Source organism: Triticum dicoccoides, chromosome 6B (assembly GCF_002162155.2).
Source record: "Triticum dicoccoides isolate Atlit2015 ecotype Zavitan chromosome 6B, WEW_v2.0, whole genome shotgun sequence".
Classification (NCBI taxonomy): domain Eukaryota; kingdom Viridiplantae; phylum Streptophyta; class Magnoliopsida; order Poales; family Poaceae; genus Triticum; species Triticum dicoccoides.
The window spans coordinates 643,068,432-643,085,987 of NC_041391.1; the positions used below are offsets into that span (position 1 = coordinate 643,068,432).

At 45.8% G+C, this 17,556-nt stretch overlaps 1 protein-coding gene across 2 annotated transcripts; it reads left to right on the forward strand.

Moving 5' to 3' along the window:
- Positions 1 to 10,321: 10,321 nt before the first annotated feature.
- Positions 10,322 to 17,387, forward strand: LOC119322897 (LRR receptor-like serine/threonine-protein kinase ER2). Of its 2 annotated transcripts, none has more exons than XM_037596438.1 (27): positions 10,322 to 10,516; positions 11,176 to 11,317; positions 11,412 to 11,483; positions 11,577 to 11,648; positions 11,758 to 11,829; positions 11,912 to 11,983; positions 12,051 to 12,122; positions 12,370 to 12,441; positions 12,529 to 12,600; positions 12,684 to 12,752; positions 12,842 to 12,913; positions 13,023 to 13,094; positions 13,241 to 13,312; positions 13,412 to 13,483; positions 13,571 to 13,642; positions 13,720 to 13,791; positions 13,898 to 13,969; positions 14,049 to 14,120; positions 14,200 to 14,271; positions 14,350 to 14,421; positions 14,537 to 14,605; positions 14,682 to 14,753; positions 14,836 to 14,909; positions 15,007 to 15,135; positions 15,348 to 15,713; positions 15,965 to 16,335; positions 16,863 to 17,387. In XM_037596438.1, the coding sequence occupies exons 1-27, from the start codon at positions 10,408 to 10,410 to the stop codon at positions 17,229 to 17,231; spliced, it is 2,994 nt and encodes a 997-aa protein (XP_037452335.1). In that variant the 5' UTR covers positions 10,322 to 10,407; the 3' UTR covers positions 17,232 to 17,387. The 2 variants fall into 2 exon arrangements, with proteins under 2 accessions (XP_037452335.1, XP_037452334.1); XM_037596437.1 differs by having other exon boundaries at positions 10,323 to 10,516; positions 15,962 to 16,335.
- Positions 17,388 to 17,556: the final 169 nt, after the last annotated feature.

Sequence of the window (17,556 nt, forward strand, 5' to 3'; positions counted from 1 at the left end):
TTGACTTTTGTCGAGAAACTCTAGTTTTTTATGCGATGTTTGACTGCTCGTATCTCCGCAACCGTAGATCCGTTTTAGGCGTATGATATATCAAAATCTTCGTCTCGACATGTACATCATTTAATTCCATTGCATCATTTGCATTTGAGGTCATCTTGATACCCAAAATGCTGTTAGAAGGAGGCTTCGTGAGTTAAATTGCAGATCCGTTAGTTCATCATGCACTTTTGTCATTTTTGCTATGTTTAATCCGTGCATGATATGCCTGTGCCCCTTTGGGATGTATTGTGAAGCATTTTGTCTTCTTTCCAGAGCTGCCACCCATGCATTTTTAGGATGTGTGTGTTGTCTTGTGCAAGCTTGCGAAGAGAGGTACCTGAGATTGCAGATTTCAGGGACTTCGTGATTTTCACTAAGTCTGGGATATTTTAGTTCATGATGCTACATGTCCAGCTTGTTTCCTAATGATCCGAGCCTCTTTTGAGGATGATCAGTAAGGGAGTTTTGATATTTATGTCATGCTCTTTCCATCCATGTCTTTGTTGGCATTTGTGGAGTGCTCTAGCTTGACTCAATCGAGCTCAACTTTTGCTTCGTTGTTAATCTGGGCAGATCGTCAACTTGTTTGCGATTTCGCCGATGCTACCGTTAGTGTTCCTTGCATGCTATGCCTTCGTTCTTGCCTTGTGTAGCTAGCACTTTGTGCCTTCTTGCTGGTTATATGATTTCCTTGCCATGAATTGCACCGTAGTGAGTGCATCGAGCTCGTTTACATGCCTTCATGAGTTAAATTTCAGCATGTCTCAGTTTTCACTGTCTGAAAACTGATTGTGTTCGAGCGATGTTCGTGAGCTCGGTAGGGTATTTTGTGAACCCTTTTGGCCCCAGGTCACTTTGGGTGTTTTATTAAGCTTGTTGAATAGCTCCATGCCATGTTCTTACTTGTCATGTTCAGGTTTTATATCATGTTGTTTTGCTGCTCCGAAGAGAGCATCATGATCTGAAATTTCAGACTAGTGTTAATTTCACTAAGCCTGAAATCTGTTTTGCATTTGCGTTTTAGCCATGCTTGTTTGAACCTCTTAATGGATGAATTTGCCTATGGCTCAGTGCTAGTGTTTTGTTAAACATCTTGTGTACATCACTGCCATGTATTTTGTTTTCATGTTTGGTGGCTGTAGCATGTTCATTTCGTTGCATTTAGATGCCTACTTGCTGCAAATCGCAGACCGGTGTCATATCTTAAAACGCTTGCCATTTCTAAACCGTAGCTCCGATTCCTTTGATCTTTATATCGTTTTCAAGCGATTTCATCCCCTCTATCCAGTGGCACACTTGGTTTTCCAAGTTGATGCCAGGTTCATGCATTTCCTGTCATATCTTGCATTTTGCATCCCGCATCGCATCCCGCATAGCATATCGTCATTTCATCATATTGCTTGGTCTTGCCCGTGATTGATTGGGTACTTGTTGCTTGTTTGTCATGTTGGGTAGAGCCGGGAGACGAGTTCGCTACCGAGGAGCCCGTTGAGTTTGCTTGTGAGGATCCAGTCAACTCGGACAACTGTGCAGGCAAGATGATCATACCCTCGAAATCACTACTATCTTTGCTATGCTAGTTTGCTCGCTCTTTTGCTTTGCCACTGCTACGATGCCTACCTTTTTGCTTGTCAGCCTCCCAATTGCCATGTTGATCCCCTAACCCACCATTGTCCTAGCAAACCGTTGATTGGCTATGTTACCGCTTTGCTCAGCCCTTCTTATAGCGTTATTAGTCGCAGGTGAAGATTGGAGCCGTTCCTTGTTGGAACTTTTATTTACTTGTTGGGATATCACAATATATCTTACTTAATTAACGCATCTATATACTTGGTGAAGGGTGGAAGGCTCGGCCTTATGCCTGGTGTTTTGTTCCACTCTTGCCTCCCTAGTTTCCGTCATATCGGTGTTATGTTCCCGGATTTTGCGTTCCTTACACGGTTGGGCTATTATGGGAACCCCTTGACAGTTCGTCTTAAGTAAAGCTCTTCCAGCAATGCCCAACATTGGTTTTACCATTTGCCACCTAGCCTTTTCTTTCCCTTGGGTTCTGCAGACTCAAGGGTCATCATTATTTTACCCCCCCCCGGGCCAGTGCTCCTCTGAGTGTTGGTCCACCTGTCAGCTACCGGTGGCTACCAGGGGCAACTCTGGGCTGGCCTACCCGTACCTAGGACAATCTGAGTGTGCCCTGAGAAAGAGATATGTGCAGCTCCTATCGGGATTTGTCGGCACATTCGGGCGGTGTTGCTGGTTTAGTTTTACCCTGTCGAAATGTCTTGTTGTACCGGGATACCGAGTCTGATCGGAATGTCTCGGGTGGAGGTCTATTCCTTCGTTGACCGTGAGAGCTTGTCATGGGCTAAGTTGGGACTCCCCTGCAGGGATTGAACTTTCGAAAGCCGTGCCCACGGTTATGGGCAGATGGGAATTTGTTAACGTCCGGTTGTAGAAAACCCGAAGTTGACCTTGTTTAAAATACGTCAACCGCGTGTGTAACCGTGATGGTCTCTTTCCGGCGGGGCCCGGGAAGTGAACACGGTTGTTGGAGTTATGCTTGACGTAGGTAGTCCAGGATCACTTCTTGATCATACTTTTATCGATCGTGCTTCGCCTTCTCTTCTCGCTCTCTTTTGCGTATAAGTTAGCCACCATATATGCTAGTCGCCTGCTGCAGCTCCACCTATATTCGCCTTATCCATTCCCATGAGCTTAAATAGTTTTGATCGCGTGGGTGTGAGATTGCTGAGTCCCTGTGGCTCACAGATATTACAACTCCAGATGCAGGTCCAGGTGTTTCTGCTCCAGTTGACGATTACGAGCTCAAGTGGGAGTTCGATGAGGACTCTCAGCGTTGCTATGTGTCTTTTTCGGATGATCAGTAGTGGTGCCTAGTTGGGGTTGTCGATTCAGGACCTTGTCGCATGTTGGGTTCTTTTCTATTTTGGCGCCGTAGTCGGGCCATGAGTGCTTGTTTGATGGATGTTATTTATGTGCTCTGATGTGACGTGGCGAGTGTAAGCCAACTATGTTATCTCCCCTTTTTATTATATATTACATGGGATGTTGTAATGACTGCCTGACTTGCGACATTGCTTTCAATGCGGTTATGCCTCTAAGTCGTGCCTCGACACGTGGGAGCTATAGCCGCATCGAGGGCGTTACAGATATGTTTTATGGTCATGCTCCGATGGTCAATGGTTTATTCTTAATGAATCTCGAGCGTAATATTACACATGTTCATAGTGTGGATGCCAAAAGATGTAAAGTTGATAACGATAGTCCCACATACTTGTGGCACTGCCGCCTTGGTCACATTGGTGTCAAGCGCATGAAGAAGCTCCATGCTGATGGACTTTTGGAGTCTCTTGATTATGAATCGTTTGACACATGCGAACCATGCCTCATGGGCAAAATGACCAAGACTCCGTTCTCCGGAACAATGGAGCGAGCAACCAACTTGTTGGAAATCATACATACCGATGTGTGCGGTCCAATGAGCGTTGAGGCTCGCGGAGGATATCGTTATGATTCTCACTCTCACTGATGACTTAAGTAGATATGGGTATGTCTACTTAATGAAACACAAGTCTGAGACCTTTGAAAAGTTCAAGGAATTTCAGAATGAGGTGGAGAATCAACGTGACCGAAAGATAAAGTTCCTATGATCAGATCGTGGAGGAGAATATTTAAGTCACGAATTTGGCACACACTTAAGGAAATGTGGAATCGTTTCACAACTCACGCCGCCTGGAACACCTCAGTGAAACGGTGTGTCCGAACGTCGTAATCGCACTCTATTGGATATGGTGCGGTCTATGATGTCTCTTACCGATTTACCGCTATCATTTTGGGGATACGCTCTAGAGACAGCTACATTCACTTTAAATAGGGCACCGTCTAAATCCGTTGAGACGACACCGTATGAATTATGGTTTGGGAAGAAACCTAAGCTGTCGTTTCTAAAAGTTTGGGGATGCGATGCTTATGTCAAGAAACTTCAACCTGAAAAGCTCGAACCCAAGTCGGAAAAATGCTACTTCATATGAAACCCTAAGGAAACTGTTGGGTATACCTTCTACTTAAGATCCGAGGGTAAGATCTTTGTTGCCAAGAACAGATGCTTTCTGGAAAAAGAGTTTCTCTCGAAAGAAGTAAGTGGGAGGAAAGTAGAACTCGATGAAGTACTACCTCTCGAACAGGAAAGTGGTGCAGCTCAGGAAAATGTTCCTGTGATGCCCACACCAACTGAAGAGGAAACCAATGATGATGATCAAGGTACTTCGGATCAAGTTGCTACTGAACTTCGTAGGTCCACAAGGACACGTTCCGCACCGGAGTGGTACGGCAACCCTGTCCTGGAAATCATGTTGTTAGACAATGGTGAACCTTCGAACTATGAAGAAGCGATGGCGGGCCCAGATTCCAACAAATGGCTTGAAGCCATGAAATCCGAGATAGAATCCATGTATGAAAACAAAGTATGGACTTTGACAGACTTGCCCGATGATCGGCGAGCGATAGAAAACAAATGGATCTTTAAGAAGAAGACGGACGCGGATGGTAATGTTACCATCTACAAAGCACGACTTGTCGCTAAGGGTTATCGACAAGTTCAAGGGATTGACTACGACGAGACATTCTCTCCCGTAGCAAAGCTAAAGTCCGTCTGAATCATGTTAGCAATTGCCGCATACTATGATTATGAGATATGGCAGATGGACGTCAAAACGGCATTCCTTAACCGGCATCTTAAGGAAGAACTGTATATGATGCAGCCGGAAGGTTTTGTCGATCCTAAGAACGCTAACAAAGTATGCAAGCTCCAGCGATCCATTTATGGGCTGGTGCAAGCATCTCGGAGTTGGAATATTCGCTTTGATGAGATGATCAAAGCGTTTGGGTTTATGCAGACTTATGGAGAAGCCTGCGTTTACAAGAAAGTGAGTGGGAGCTCTGTAGCATTTCTCATATTATATGTAGATGACATACTCTTGATGGGAAATAATATAGAATTTCTGGACATCATTAAGGCCTACTTGAACAAATGTTTTTCAATGAAGGACCTTGGAGAAGCTGCTTATATATTAGGCATCAAGATCTATAGAGATAGATCGAGACGCCTCATAGGTCTTTCACAAAGCACATACCTTGATAAGATTTTGAAAAGGTTCAAAATGGATCAGTCCAAGAAAGGGTTCTTGCCTATGTTACAAGGTGTGAGATTGAGCTCGGCTCAGTCACCGACCACGACAAAAGATAAAGAAGAGATGAGTGTCATCCCCTATGCTTCAGCCATAGGATCTATTATGTATGCCATGCTGTGTACCAGACCTGATGTAAACCTTGCCGTGAGTTTGGTAGCAAGATATCAGAGTAATCCCGGCAAGGAACACTGGACAACGGTCAAGAATATCCTGAAGTACCTGAAAAGGACAAAGGACATGTTTCTCATTTATGGAGGAGACGAAGAGCTCGTCGTAAAGGGTTACGTCGATGCTAGCTTCGACTCAGATCCGGATGACTCTAAGTCACAAACCGGATACGTGTATATGTTGAATGGTGGAGCAGTAAGCTGGTGCAGCTGCAAGCAGAGCGTCGTGGCGGGATCTACGTGTGAAGCGGAGTACATGGCAGCCTCGGAGGCAGCGCATGAAGCGATTTGGGTGAAGGAGTTCATCACCGACCTAGGAGTCATACCCAATGCGTCGGGGCCAATCAAACTCTTCTATGACAACACTGGAGCTATTGCCCTTGCCAAGGAGCCCAGGTTTCACAAGAAGACCAGGCACATCAAGCGTCGTTTCAACTCCATCCGTGAAAATGTTCAAGATGGAGACATAGAAATTTGCAAAGTACATACGGATCTGAATGTCGCAGATCCGTTGACTAAACCTCTCTCGCGAGCAAAACATGATCAACACCAGAACTCTATGGGTGTTCGATTCATCACAATGTAACTAGATTGGTGACTCTAGTGCAAGTGGGAGACTGTTGGAAATATGCCCTAGAGGCAATAATAAAAGTATTATTATATTTCATTGTTCATGATAATTGTCTTTTATTCATGCTATAACTGTATTATCCGGAAATCGTAATACACGTGTGAATACATAGACCACAATACGTCCCTAGTGAGCCTCTAGTTGACTAGCTCGTTGTGATCAACAGATAGTCATGGTTTCCTGGCTATGGACATTGGATGTCGTTGATAACGGGATCACATCATTAGGAGAATGATGTGATGGACAAGACCCAATCCTAAGCATAGCACAAAGATCGTGTAGTTCGTTTGCTAGAGCTTTGCCAATGTCAAGTATCTCTTCCTTCGACCATGAGATCGTGTAACTCCTGGATACCGTAGGAGTGCTTTGGGTGTATCAAACGTCACAACGTAACTGGGTGACTATAAAGGTGCACTACGGGTATCTCCGAAAGTGTCTATTGGGTTGACACGGATCGAGACTGGGATTTGTCACTCCGTATGGCGGAGAGGTATCTCTGGGCCCACTTGGTAATGCATCATCATAATAAGCTCAAGGTGACCAAGGTGTTGGCTATGGGATCATGCATTATGGTACGAGTAAAGTGACTTGCCGGTAACAAGACTGAACAAGGTATTGGGATACCGACGATCGAGTCTCGGGCAAGTAACGTACCGATTGACAAAGGGAATTGTATACAGGGTTTGATCGAATCCTCGACATCGTGGTTCAACTGATTAAATCATCGAGGAGCATGTGGGAGCCAACATGGGTATCCAGACCCCGCTGTTGGTTATTGCCCGAGAGTCATCTCGGTCATGTCTGCGTGTCTCCCGAACCCGTAGGGTCTACACACTTAAGGTTCGGTGACGCTAGGGTTGTATGAATATGAGTATGCAGCATACCGAATGTTGTTCGGAGTCCCGGATGAGATCCCGGACGTCACGAGGAGTTTTCGGAATGGTCCGGAGGTAAAGAATAATATATATGAAGTGGTATTTCGGCCATTGGGAAAGTTTCGGGGTCACCCGGTAATGTACCAGGACCACCGGAAGGGTCCCGGGGGGGTCCACCGGGTGGGGCCACCCATCCCGGAGGGCCCCATGGGCTGACGTGGGAGGGGAGCCAGCCCATAGTGGGCTGGTGCGGCCCCCTAGGCCCACCCCCTGCGCCTAGGGTTGAAACCCTAGGGTAGGGGGGGCGCACCACATGCCTTGGGGGGCACTCCTCCCCCCTTGGCCGCCGCCCCCTTGGGAGATCCAATCTCCCAGGGCCGCCCCCCCTGGGGTCCTATATAAAGGAGGGCAGGGGGGAGGGCAGCCACACCCATTGCCTTGGCGCCTCCCTCCCCCTGCTACACCTCGTCCTCCTCCCGTAGACGCTTAGCGAAGCCCTGCTGGAGTTCTGCTGCATCCACCACCACACCGTCGTGCTGCTGGATCATCATCAACCTCTCCTTCCCCCTTGCTGGATCAAGAAGGAGGAGACGTCTCCCGTCCCGTACGTGTGTTGAATGCGGAGGTGCTGTCCGTTCAGCACTTGAACATCAGTGATCTGAATCACGTCGAGTACGACTCCATCATCACCATCCCCTTGCAAGCTTCCGCACGTGATCTACAAGTGGTATGTAGATGCAAACTCACTCCCTTGACTCGTTGCTTAGATGAACTCATAGATGGATCTTGGTGAAACCGTAGGAAAAATTTTAATTTTCTGCAACGTTCCCCAACACCATCTAGCTACGTCACTTTTGTGTTAGATAGAGACGCAAAGGTTGGTTTTGTTTAGTCCCACCTCGGTTTCTTGCACACAATTCAACCAGTTTATATACATTTTTAAGTTTCCTGGTTATCAAGGAGTTGTCCTAGGAAATAAAGAAAGGAGAATTCAAGGAAGGAAAGGAAATTGAGAAACGGAAAATAATCGAGGGAAAAATTAAGCACATACATGTTGAGGCCGTGCTAGCTGGGGATGAGCTTGCCCAGCTAAATATGAGTTGTCATTCAAAAAAAGAATGAAGCAAACTGACTCCACAAGGTCACAGTAGTATCTTTGGCATAGGGGGCTAAACCTGAAATTTTTTTGTGAGCTTTTGACGCCCGAGAAAACCACAGTTATTGAAATTCTAATGCAAGGCCTGCTTCCTGCTGCGCTGGGGATTTTTCTATGTCCATGTTCAGTTGTCGGTGAAACTAAGAATGTAAACGAAAAAATAAATATCATATATGACTTTGTTTTTAACAAGAACCGTGGTGAGCCCCAAACACTATTTAGTACAATATTTTTAGAATCTAGAAAATATCCAAATATCCCCACTCGAACAAGCCCAAAAATATAATAGTTGTTGCGAAGGTATGCTATCTCTCTCCGAATTTTGTGAGTGGTATTGGCTAAACTTTACCGAGTTCCTAATATCTTTTAAGGAGAAGTTCGTAATTTTATTTTGTTTCATGGAGGAAAGTATGTTGATGTAGGTAAAGAAATATTCTATAAGATTAGCATGTCCTATTTCGATAATTTTGGATCTTAAAAAAATTTGACTAAAATTTGCATGAACAACGAATGTATTTTTGCACATATTATTATAAATACACTTGAATATAAACTGATTTTCCCATTGCAACGCACGGGGCATTTGTGCTAGTAACATTAAAAGGTTCATCATATACTTCCTCATGACGTTGACGGTTTAAATGGCTTCTTTTGAGTAGGGTATTTCGATGCCCAGGCTCATCTGCACCTGATTAGAAAAAAATTCGTAAAAAACTCAAAACAAATTCAAAAAATTCCATTTTTTTGTGTGCGGTAGACAATTTGATGCGTAAGGCCCCTTCAAATTTCAATTCATTTGAACATATGAGCAGCTCTCAGCAAAAAAGACAAATCGGGCTAAAACAGTACATGAACAGTAAACATTTTTATAGACCCCCAATTTGTCTTTTTTGCTAAGAGCTCCTGAGATGTCCAAATAATCTGACAATTGAAGCGGACCTCACGCATCAAATTGTCTGTCGCACATTTTTTCTTTGCAATTTTCCTAGTATTTGTTTTGATTTTTTTGTCAGCGCGGGTGTAGATGAGCTCGAGTGCAGAGATGGATTTTCGCTTTTCTTTTCTCTAGCATTATTAGCAACAAGCAACTAAGAACTGCCTGCGGAGCACAAAATTCACGTGCCGTTTTTCTTCCATCCGTCCGAATTTCTTCTCGTGTCATGTTATAATTCTTCCATTCAGATTTAGTTCAGTTTGAACTAATTTGCTGCTTTTGCGGGCTTATGCGGGATGCCCGCTTGCATCCCTAGGTACCAACCTAGAACACGTAGCGCGAGGGACTAGCGTTAACTCGTTTGTAAACATCAGCTGATCACCACTGCTGCTAAAGCGTGCCACGAACAGCCAGGCAAACAGCACAGCACCCGGCAGTCCGGCACCTCCCCGTGTGCATGTCCGCGAACAGGAGAGGATAAACTTTTGCCTGACCGTGCACAATCCCCTGAATGTTCCCCGGAGGCCGCCGCAGCAGCAGCAACCACGCTGGATCACGTTCACAGGTCCGGCCGCGCCGGCGTCCCATGGCTGAAACCTGAACCGAACTGCTGCGCGCAAGACGCGCCGGAGCCCCGGCGGAGAGGCGGCCCGGATCCCGCCGGGCGGGCGGGGGCTCCATCCGTTTCACTCTCCACACCCTCGGCGTGTGATTAAAACGGCAAGCTGACTTTGGGAGCTCGGATCGGAAGCACCGGGGCGTGGGCGCGTGGCCCGCCATGCGCTAGGCCAGCGCACGGCTTTCTACCTTATCATCAGCGCGTCTCCTTAAAATTCACCCTTGGTTACCGTCCCGAGGGAAGCAGAACGCAGCGCGTCGTCGTGCAGGACAAGCATCGCCTGCGCCTGGTCCCGAACTCCGGTTCATCATTATCCACCGCGGCCGGCCGGGCTGCCATTCCTCCTCCCCCGGTCCCCCCTATCCAGGGACCGTTCGCAACGTAACGTAACGCCGATTATTTTTACCGGAACAAAACCACGAGTTTGACGGCACTTGAATGCCATCGCCAGCTTATCCGGCGACCGTTTGCACGGGACGAACTTGGGGAAGTTGAAAAACGGAAGTGAAACCGACTGGCTGACTCGCCGGGTACATACACGCGGCCCAAGTGGTGCTGCTGCGGCTCTGCGGCCGGCGAAAGCAGCAGCGGCAGGGAGCCACATGGGCGCGAGCCCCACCGTAACAAACCACAGCACAGGAGGGCCCCCCCCTCCATCCCATCCCTCCCTCAATCCCTCCTTCAGCACCAGCAGCAGCTCAAGCGGCCAGCACGGCAAAACCCCGAACCCCGTTCGACTAAACGGGAGGCACTTGCAGCCCGCGAGTGCCCCTGCGCCAATGCCGCCTCCCGCTCGCCGCCGCCCCTCCGTCTCCGTGGCCGCGGCCCTCCTCGCCGCCGCGCTCCTCCTCGTCCTCGCGGCCGGCGCCGTCGCAGCAGCCGACGACGGTTCGTGCTCGTGCTCCCTCCCTGCCTGCCCGCCTCACCTCCTCCGGGCCTCCCCGTGCCCGTGGCCTCGTGTTGGCGGCGGGTTCTGCTTGCTCGGGGGACGGGGATCCGTCGGCGGCTTGGCTTGCTGCTATTTTATTAGTGCGCGCTTTTCTAGTGGGGCGTGGCCAGGTCTTTGTTTATGGCTTGGTGATTTGGTGTTCCATCTGCTGTTCACGCCGACTGAGGGTGGTCTAATGCTAGATTAATCCCGTCTCCTGTTCTTAGCACCAGCGTCTCCCATTTTTTAGCATTTCCTCTGCACTTCTTCCGTTCACTGCTACATCTGTCGCATCTTTTTCCTGTCGTCGGCGGTGTAGAAGCTCCGCCTATGGCTATGCACAGGCACAAATGCGGCATATTTCATTCAGTATTTGTTTCCCCTTCTCAAGTTGCTGTGCTATTCGTGCAAGCCAGCCTTTTGCATATGGCGAGCTGGAAACTTGTGTTTTGGGGGGCGTTTTTGGTTTGGTTATCTGAACTTTGGGTTAGCAAGCAAGTTTGTGTTGTGCATTTGCAAGCAACGCTCAAGTGCCTCTGCCTGCTGACTCCATTCCTCGTGGCGTCAGATTCTTCTTCTTCCGCTTCTGCTGATGGAGTGTTCTTATGCGTGTTTCCAGGGCGGACGCTGCTGGAGATCAAGAAATCCTTCCGCGATGCCGACAACGCGCTGAACGATTGGTCCGGCGACGGGGCGTCCCCGGGCTACTGCTCCTGGCGCGGCGTGCTCTGCGACAACGTCACCTTCCAAGTTGCAGCTCTGTAAGCACCTCTGTCTCTGTAGCAAAAATTTATGCTCTCTTCTCTTGCTGGCTGTAATGAGCGCTTACTGATGTGTTCATGTGTGCAACGACAGCAACCTCTCAGGGTTCAATCTCGGCGGCGAAATCTCCCCGGCCATCGGGGATTTGAAGAGCGTCGTGTCAATGTATGATGTTACATTCTTTCCTGAAATTTAAGTGCTTTTGTCTGTGTCATGAGTCCGAGTCACACTTTTTCCTGATTGTTTGGTCATATGCAGTGATTTTCAGTCGACTGGACTTTCCGGGCAGATCTCTGATGAGATTGGTGATTGCTCGTCGCTTAAAATGTTGTAAGTGGGCTTCAGTACTACTATGTTTCTTTCTCGTATTTTTTTACGGGTGTCGTATTCCTTCGGATCTGTACAAGTAATGCCTGTTTCAATTTTCATCTTGATCAAGGAACCTGTCCTCCAACAATCTGGAAGGAGACATACCCTTTTCCATATCTAAGCTGAAGCACCTTGAAAACTTGTAAGGGCTATTCTTCTTGCCGGAACTTGGTGAAAGTATGTGTTTCACTCATCATAATCCCTGCTGTTACTTGTATTTGTAGGATATTGAAGAATAATCAGTTGGTGGGCGTGATCCCGTCCACACTCTCTCAGCTTCCAAATTTGAAGATATTGTAAGTTAGTGCTGCTTAACTGATCTGTGATTTTATTGGGTTAGTTCTAATGTGATATGTGTCCTAGGGACTTAGCTCAGAACAAGCTAAACGGTGAAATTCCAAGGTTAATATACTGGAGTGAGGTTCTTCAATACTTGTAAGTATTCATTCACTCCGTTCCCAGTAATGAAGAAAAACATTATTTTGGTTTACTACTTAAACTGTCTAGAATATTCAAGGACCTAGCAAATGCTAATAAAACTTAATTTATGCAAGATTTAGGGTTTGGACAAAATGCTTGTGCTAAATACGATGATTGCTCAGACATAGTGTGTAGGGCTAGCAGACCACGATTTGTTTTTACATGCTTTGTTGTATGCATCTAAGTTTGTCATATATTCAAGGGGACTGCGAAGCAATAAATTAGAAGGAAGCCTCTCTCCAGATATGTGCCAATTGACTGGCTTGTGGTACTTGTGAGTGTATTGCTTTCCTCCGTTTATCACCAGCGTAGCTGCTTGTGCCATTTATTCTGCTAACAATGCCACTTTTGTTTGGTTCAGTGACGTGAAGAACAATAGCTTGATGGGCACAATACCAGATACCATTGGGAACTGTACGAGCTTTCAGGTCTTGTATGTACATTCGTTCTACTCCCTTCGAATAATGTTGTTCATTTTCTAGCTTTTAGAACGCTCCTGATCTTCCGCTGTTTTAGGGATTTGTCTTACAATCACCTTACTGGAGAAATCCCATTCAACATTGGTTTCCTGCAAGTGGCTACATTGTATGTGGTAGTCATTTCACCAATAGAACTAGATGCTTTTCTTACTAATACAAGTGATGACTTGAAATATTGTTTGCTATTTGTGCTAGGTCTTTGCAAAGGAACAACTTCTCTGGCCCTATTCCAACAGTGATTGGCCTTATGCAGGCGCTTGCAGTGCTGTATGATAACATTCTTTTCTTGGTTTATGGTGACTGAGGAATTATATCAGCCCTTAAATGCAAAATTATGATTTTTTTGAAATGTTCTTTTATTTTGAAATTGATCCAGGGATCTGAGTCTTAACCAATTGTCTGGCCCAATACCATCTATACTTGGCAACTTGACATACACTGAAAAATTGTAAGCTTGCTACTTTTTTTATCTGTTTAATTAATAGTTGATCAAAGCTTTTACTTTCCACTAACTGATATTCTAGCCCTCTGCGAAATCTCTATGTTTTTTTTATCACAAGTAGTTACTGATACCACAATATCCTGTACTACTAGATACCTGCATGGCAATAAGCTATCTGGGCCAATACCACCAGAACTTGGTAATTTGTCGGCGCTTAATTATTTGTAAGCATGTAGCCTTTGTACTATCGAAAATCCTTTTATTCTTCATAGTTAATTGATTAGCATTCTATCCATTTGATATGCTACGATCTCTCATTTCAGGGACCTCAATGACAATAAACTGACTGGGCTCATTCCACCGGAGCTTGGAAAACTCACAGCCTTGTATGACTTGTAAGTAAAATTCTGTTCATTTGTATTATATGTTTCTTATCAACAGTGCTAGTTTGGTCAGTGATCCATATCATTTGCTTCTTGCAGGAATCTTGCAAATAATGAATTTGAGGGAATGATACCTGATAATATAAGTTCATGCAAAAGTCTTGTTAGCTTGTAAGTTTCACCTTTTTTCCCTGAAATTATTCAGCTCTCCGATAGCTGGATACTTAACTTGTTTGCTATTGAAACAGCAATGCTTATGGCAATAAATTGAATGGGACCATCCCAAGTTCATTGCACAAGCTTCAGAGCATGACTTATTTGTAAGTGGTTCCTAATTTTCCTAGTTTCTATTTTGTTTATGGTAGGTTGTTCTTGTTCTGGACTGCCATAGTTACACTTCTAATAGTTATTCCTAATGACTTTTAGGAATTTGTCATCTAATTATCTTAATGGAGCAATTCCCACTGAGCTAGCAAGAATGATAAACTTAGACGTACTGTAAGTTCTATCATTTAATTACTATATCTCCTTCAGAAAGTTTTTAATGCCATCATGTGTTACATGAATACACTTTTAGGGATTTATCATGTAACAAGATTGCTGGTTCGATTCCTTCAGCAGTCGGCGGCTTAGAGCATCTTTTGAGACTGTAAATCCTATAACCTCTATTTTTTGCTTGTTGTTAAAATGCCTGTATCTTTTTCTGACAACATTACTTATTCATGTAGTAACCTGAGCAAGAATAATCTGGTGGGACACATTCCTGCTGAGTTTGCAAACTTGAGGAGCATCACGGAGATGTAAGCACCTTAACATCTCTATGCGCTCAAATCTGTATCCTTTAAGAGTAATATGGATACCTTTTGCTTTTGTTTCAGTGATTTGTCCTATAACCACATTAATGGTTTCATTCCTCGAGAGCTTGGAATGCTGCAAAATCTGATACTGTTGTAAGTACATGCAAGCTATGGGTTTTGCCTTGCACCAATTAACATTGATAAACTAATATTGATTTCCCTGCCCAATTATTTGAGATTGATTTGTGTGATTGTTTTGTTGTTACAGAAAACTAGAAAGTAACAATATGACTGGGGATGTTTCTTCACTCACTAACTGCTTCAGTCTCAATGTCTTGTAAGTTAATTACCTGAAAAGCTATTCGAACTGTTTGCACATGTGTGGATTTCACTCATAGTGAGCTTTGCTGCAGAAATATATCATACAACAACCTGGCTGGCGTTGTACCTACAGACAACAATTTTTCACGGTTTTCACCTGACAGGTAGTATCATCTGGTATTAACCATACCTTCAAAAAGATTTGTTCTGGCTAAATCGTTATTTATAATCTGAACTTTCCTTTAGCTTCCTGGGTAATCCTGGACTATGTGGCTCCTGGCGTGGTTCTCCATGCCCTTCCTCCAGTCATGCAAAGAGATGTAAGTACAATGTTGTCTTTATTAAGTTGCTCTGGAATATGACCTCATTATACCACTAACAAACCTTCCAATACTCTTTCGTGCATTTTCACCGCAGTCTCTGTCTCAAGGGCTGTCATTCTTGGTATTGCTGTTGGCGGGCTTGCAATCCTGTTGTTGATCCTAGCAGCTGTTTGTTGGCCACACAGTCCAGCCGTTTCCACAGATTTCTCTGTAAGCAAACAAGGTAATACATTTGCTTAAATCCCTGTATGTTGCTTTAACACATCAATTTCGAAGCTAGTACTTGACAAGTGATGTCTCATCATGCTGGATCTGCGAATGGTTGATGCCTGTCTCAAACAGGTGCCAGTCTGCTCAACTTGACAGATGCACTGTTTGTTTGTTTGATGGCTAATATGGTTTCAATGAGATAATGATGATAATTTATTGTTACAGAGATTCATGCTGTGTTATCGAGCAATGTTCCTCCCAAGCTTGTGATCCTCCACATGAATATGGCCCTCCATGTATACGACGATATAATGAGGATGACAGAAAATTTGAGCGAGAAATACATAATTGGGTACGGGGCATCTAGTACAGTTTATAAATGTGTCCTGAAGAACTGCAAGCCAGTGGCAATCAAAAAGCTATATGCTCACTACCCGCAGAGCGTGAAGGAATTTGAGACTGAGCTCGAGACAATTGGAAGTATCAAACACCGGAATCTTGTCAGCCTTCAGGCTTACTCGCTATCACCTGCTGGGAATCTTCTCTTCTACGAGTATATGGAAAGTGGCAGCCTCTGGGACGTTTTACACGGTAAGTGGACATACCAGGCAAATTGCATGTGGGGGCACAGTTTCACTTCATGTTGCTCAGTATTTAGAACCTTTTCCTTTCTACCCTCCATATGTTTATCTGTCAGCAAACATGTGCTGGCCACTTTCTTATTAAGATGGACTGATTACTATTTTTATTCTCTTGGATTGGGATGTCTGCAAGGCATACATATGATTTGAGAATTTTCCACAAGCACATGCTAATCTGGAGGTCTTTGCTTATTTCAGCAGCTTCGTCCAAGAAGACAAAACTGGACTGGGAGGCTAGACTCCAGATTGCTCTCGGCACTGCCCAAGGGCTGGCTTATCTTCACCATGACTGCAGCCCACGGATAATTCACAGGGATGTAAAATCGAAGAATATCCTCCTGGACAAGGACTATGTGGCGCACCTTGCTGACTTTGGCATTGCCAAGAGCGTGTGCATCTCCAAGACCCACACGTCAACCTATGTGATGGGCACAATTGGCTACATTGACCCTGAGTATGCGCGCACCTCCCGCCTCAACGAGAAATCTGATGTGTACAGCTACGGCATCGTCTTGCTCGAGTTGCTGACTGGGAAGAAGCCAGTTGACAACGAGTGCAACCTCCATCACCTGGTAACTAATTTTCACTTGCTTGTTCCTTCCCTTCACCCCCTTCTGATTCTGAGGCTCAATAAGTTCAGAGTCATGGGCATTAGGTTCGTGTTCCTTGAAGGGGACAGGCAACATGAAAGCTATCATGTGACGGGGGTTAGATCTATCTGCACTGTGGTGGGTGCGATTCATTGTATGGCTGGTTGAAAGCTCTATTATCACTGGCAGCTTGTGCAGTGTCCTGCAAAGCCTGCCATGTTTGTCCCCTGCCTTCAATCATATGGCTGAAAATTCAGCAGGAAGCACACCACTGTCAAAAACTGTAGCTATCCAGTAACTACTAGTACCTTCTGCTTTAATCACTAATATACTGGTAATTTGGCTCGAGCATTTTACTTTCCCCTGCTCTGTCAAAATTAGTTTGTTTGGAGTAAGATGCCCATGTTGTGCAGGGAACAATGCATGCAGCTGTGCATAGTTAGTTTTAACTGTTCAACTTCCCTGTCTTTCACCAATGCCGTTATGCTCATTGGTTGCTCCCCTTGCAGATCTTATCCAAAGCCACAGACAACACAGTGATGGAGATGGTCGACCCAGACATCACCGCCACATGCAAGGATCTCGGCGAGGTCAAGAGGATGTTCCAGCTGGCGCTCCTCTGCAGCAAGCGGCAGCCATCCGATCGGCCGACGATGCACGACGTCGTGCACGTCCTCAGCTGCCTGGTCTGCCCAGAAGCGCCCCCGAAGCCGGCGCAGCCGCCGGCGTCGCCCCAGTCGTCGACAGCCCCGAGCTACGTGAACGAGTACGTCAGCCTGAGAAGCGGCAGCGCCCTCTCCTGCGCCAACTCGTCGAGCGCGTCCGACGCGGAGCTCTTCCTCAAGTTCGGCGAGGCGATATCGCAGAACACAGAGTAGACTGACCTGAGCTGCCAGGGTAGTAGCATTTTCGCTAACTGTTTTCGTCAAAAATAGCAGAGGGGGACACTGGGCTTGGGGATGTGTTCGGTTCACTGTAAATATGCTGCTGCTCATTCTGCTTTCATCAGTTAGTTATCTCTTCTTTTCGCCTTCCCTTTTGCGACCACCGTTGGGCTGGGATCATAATACGAACTGTGCTAAAACAGAAAGGAAGCAGAATGAGATCCAAATCGAGATCCTGCTGGGTAGAAGATCTGAATGTGCTTCTGCACTCTGCCCAGATCGACGGCGTTGCCCACACGCCAGCTCATGCCACTGTGAT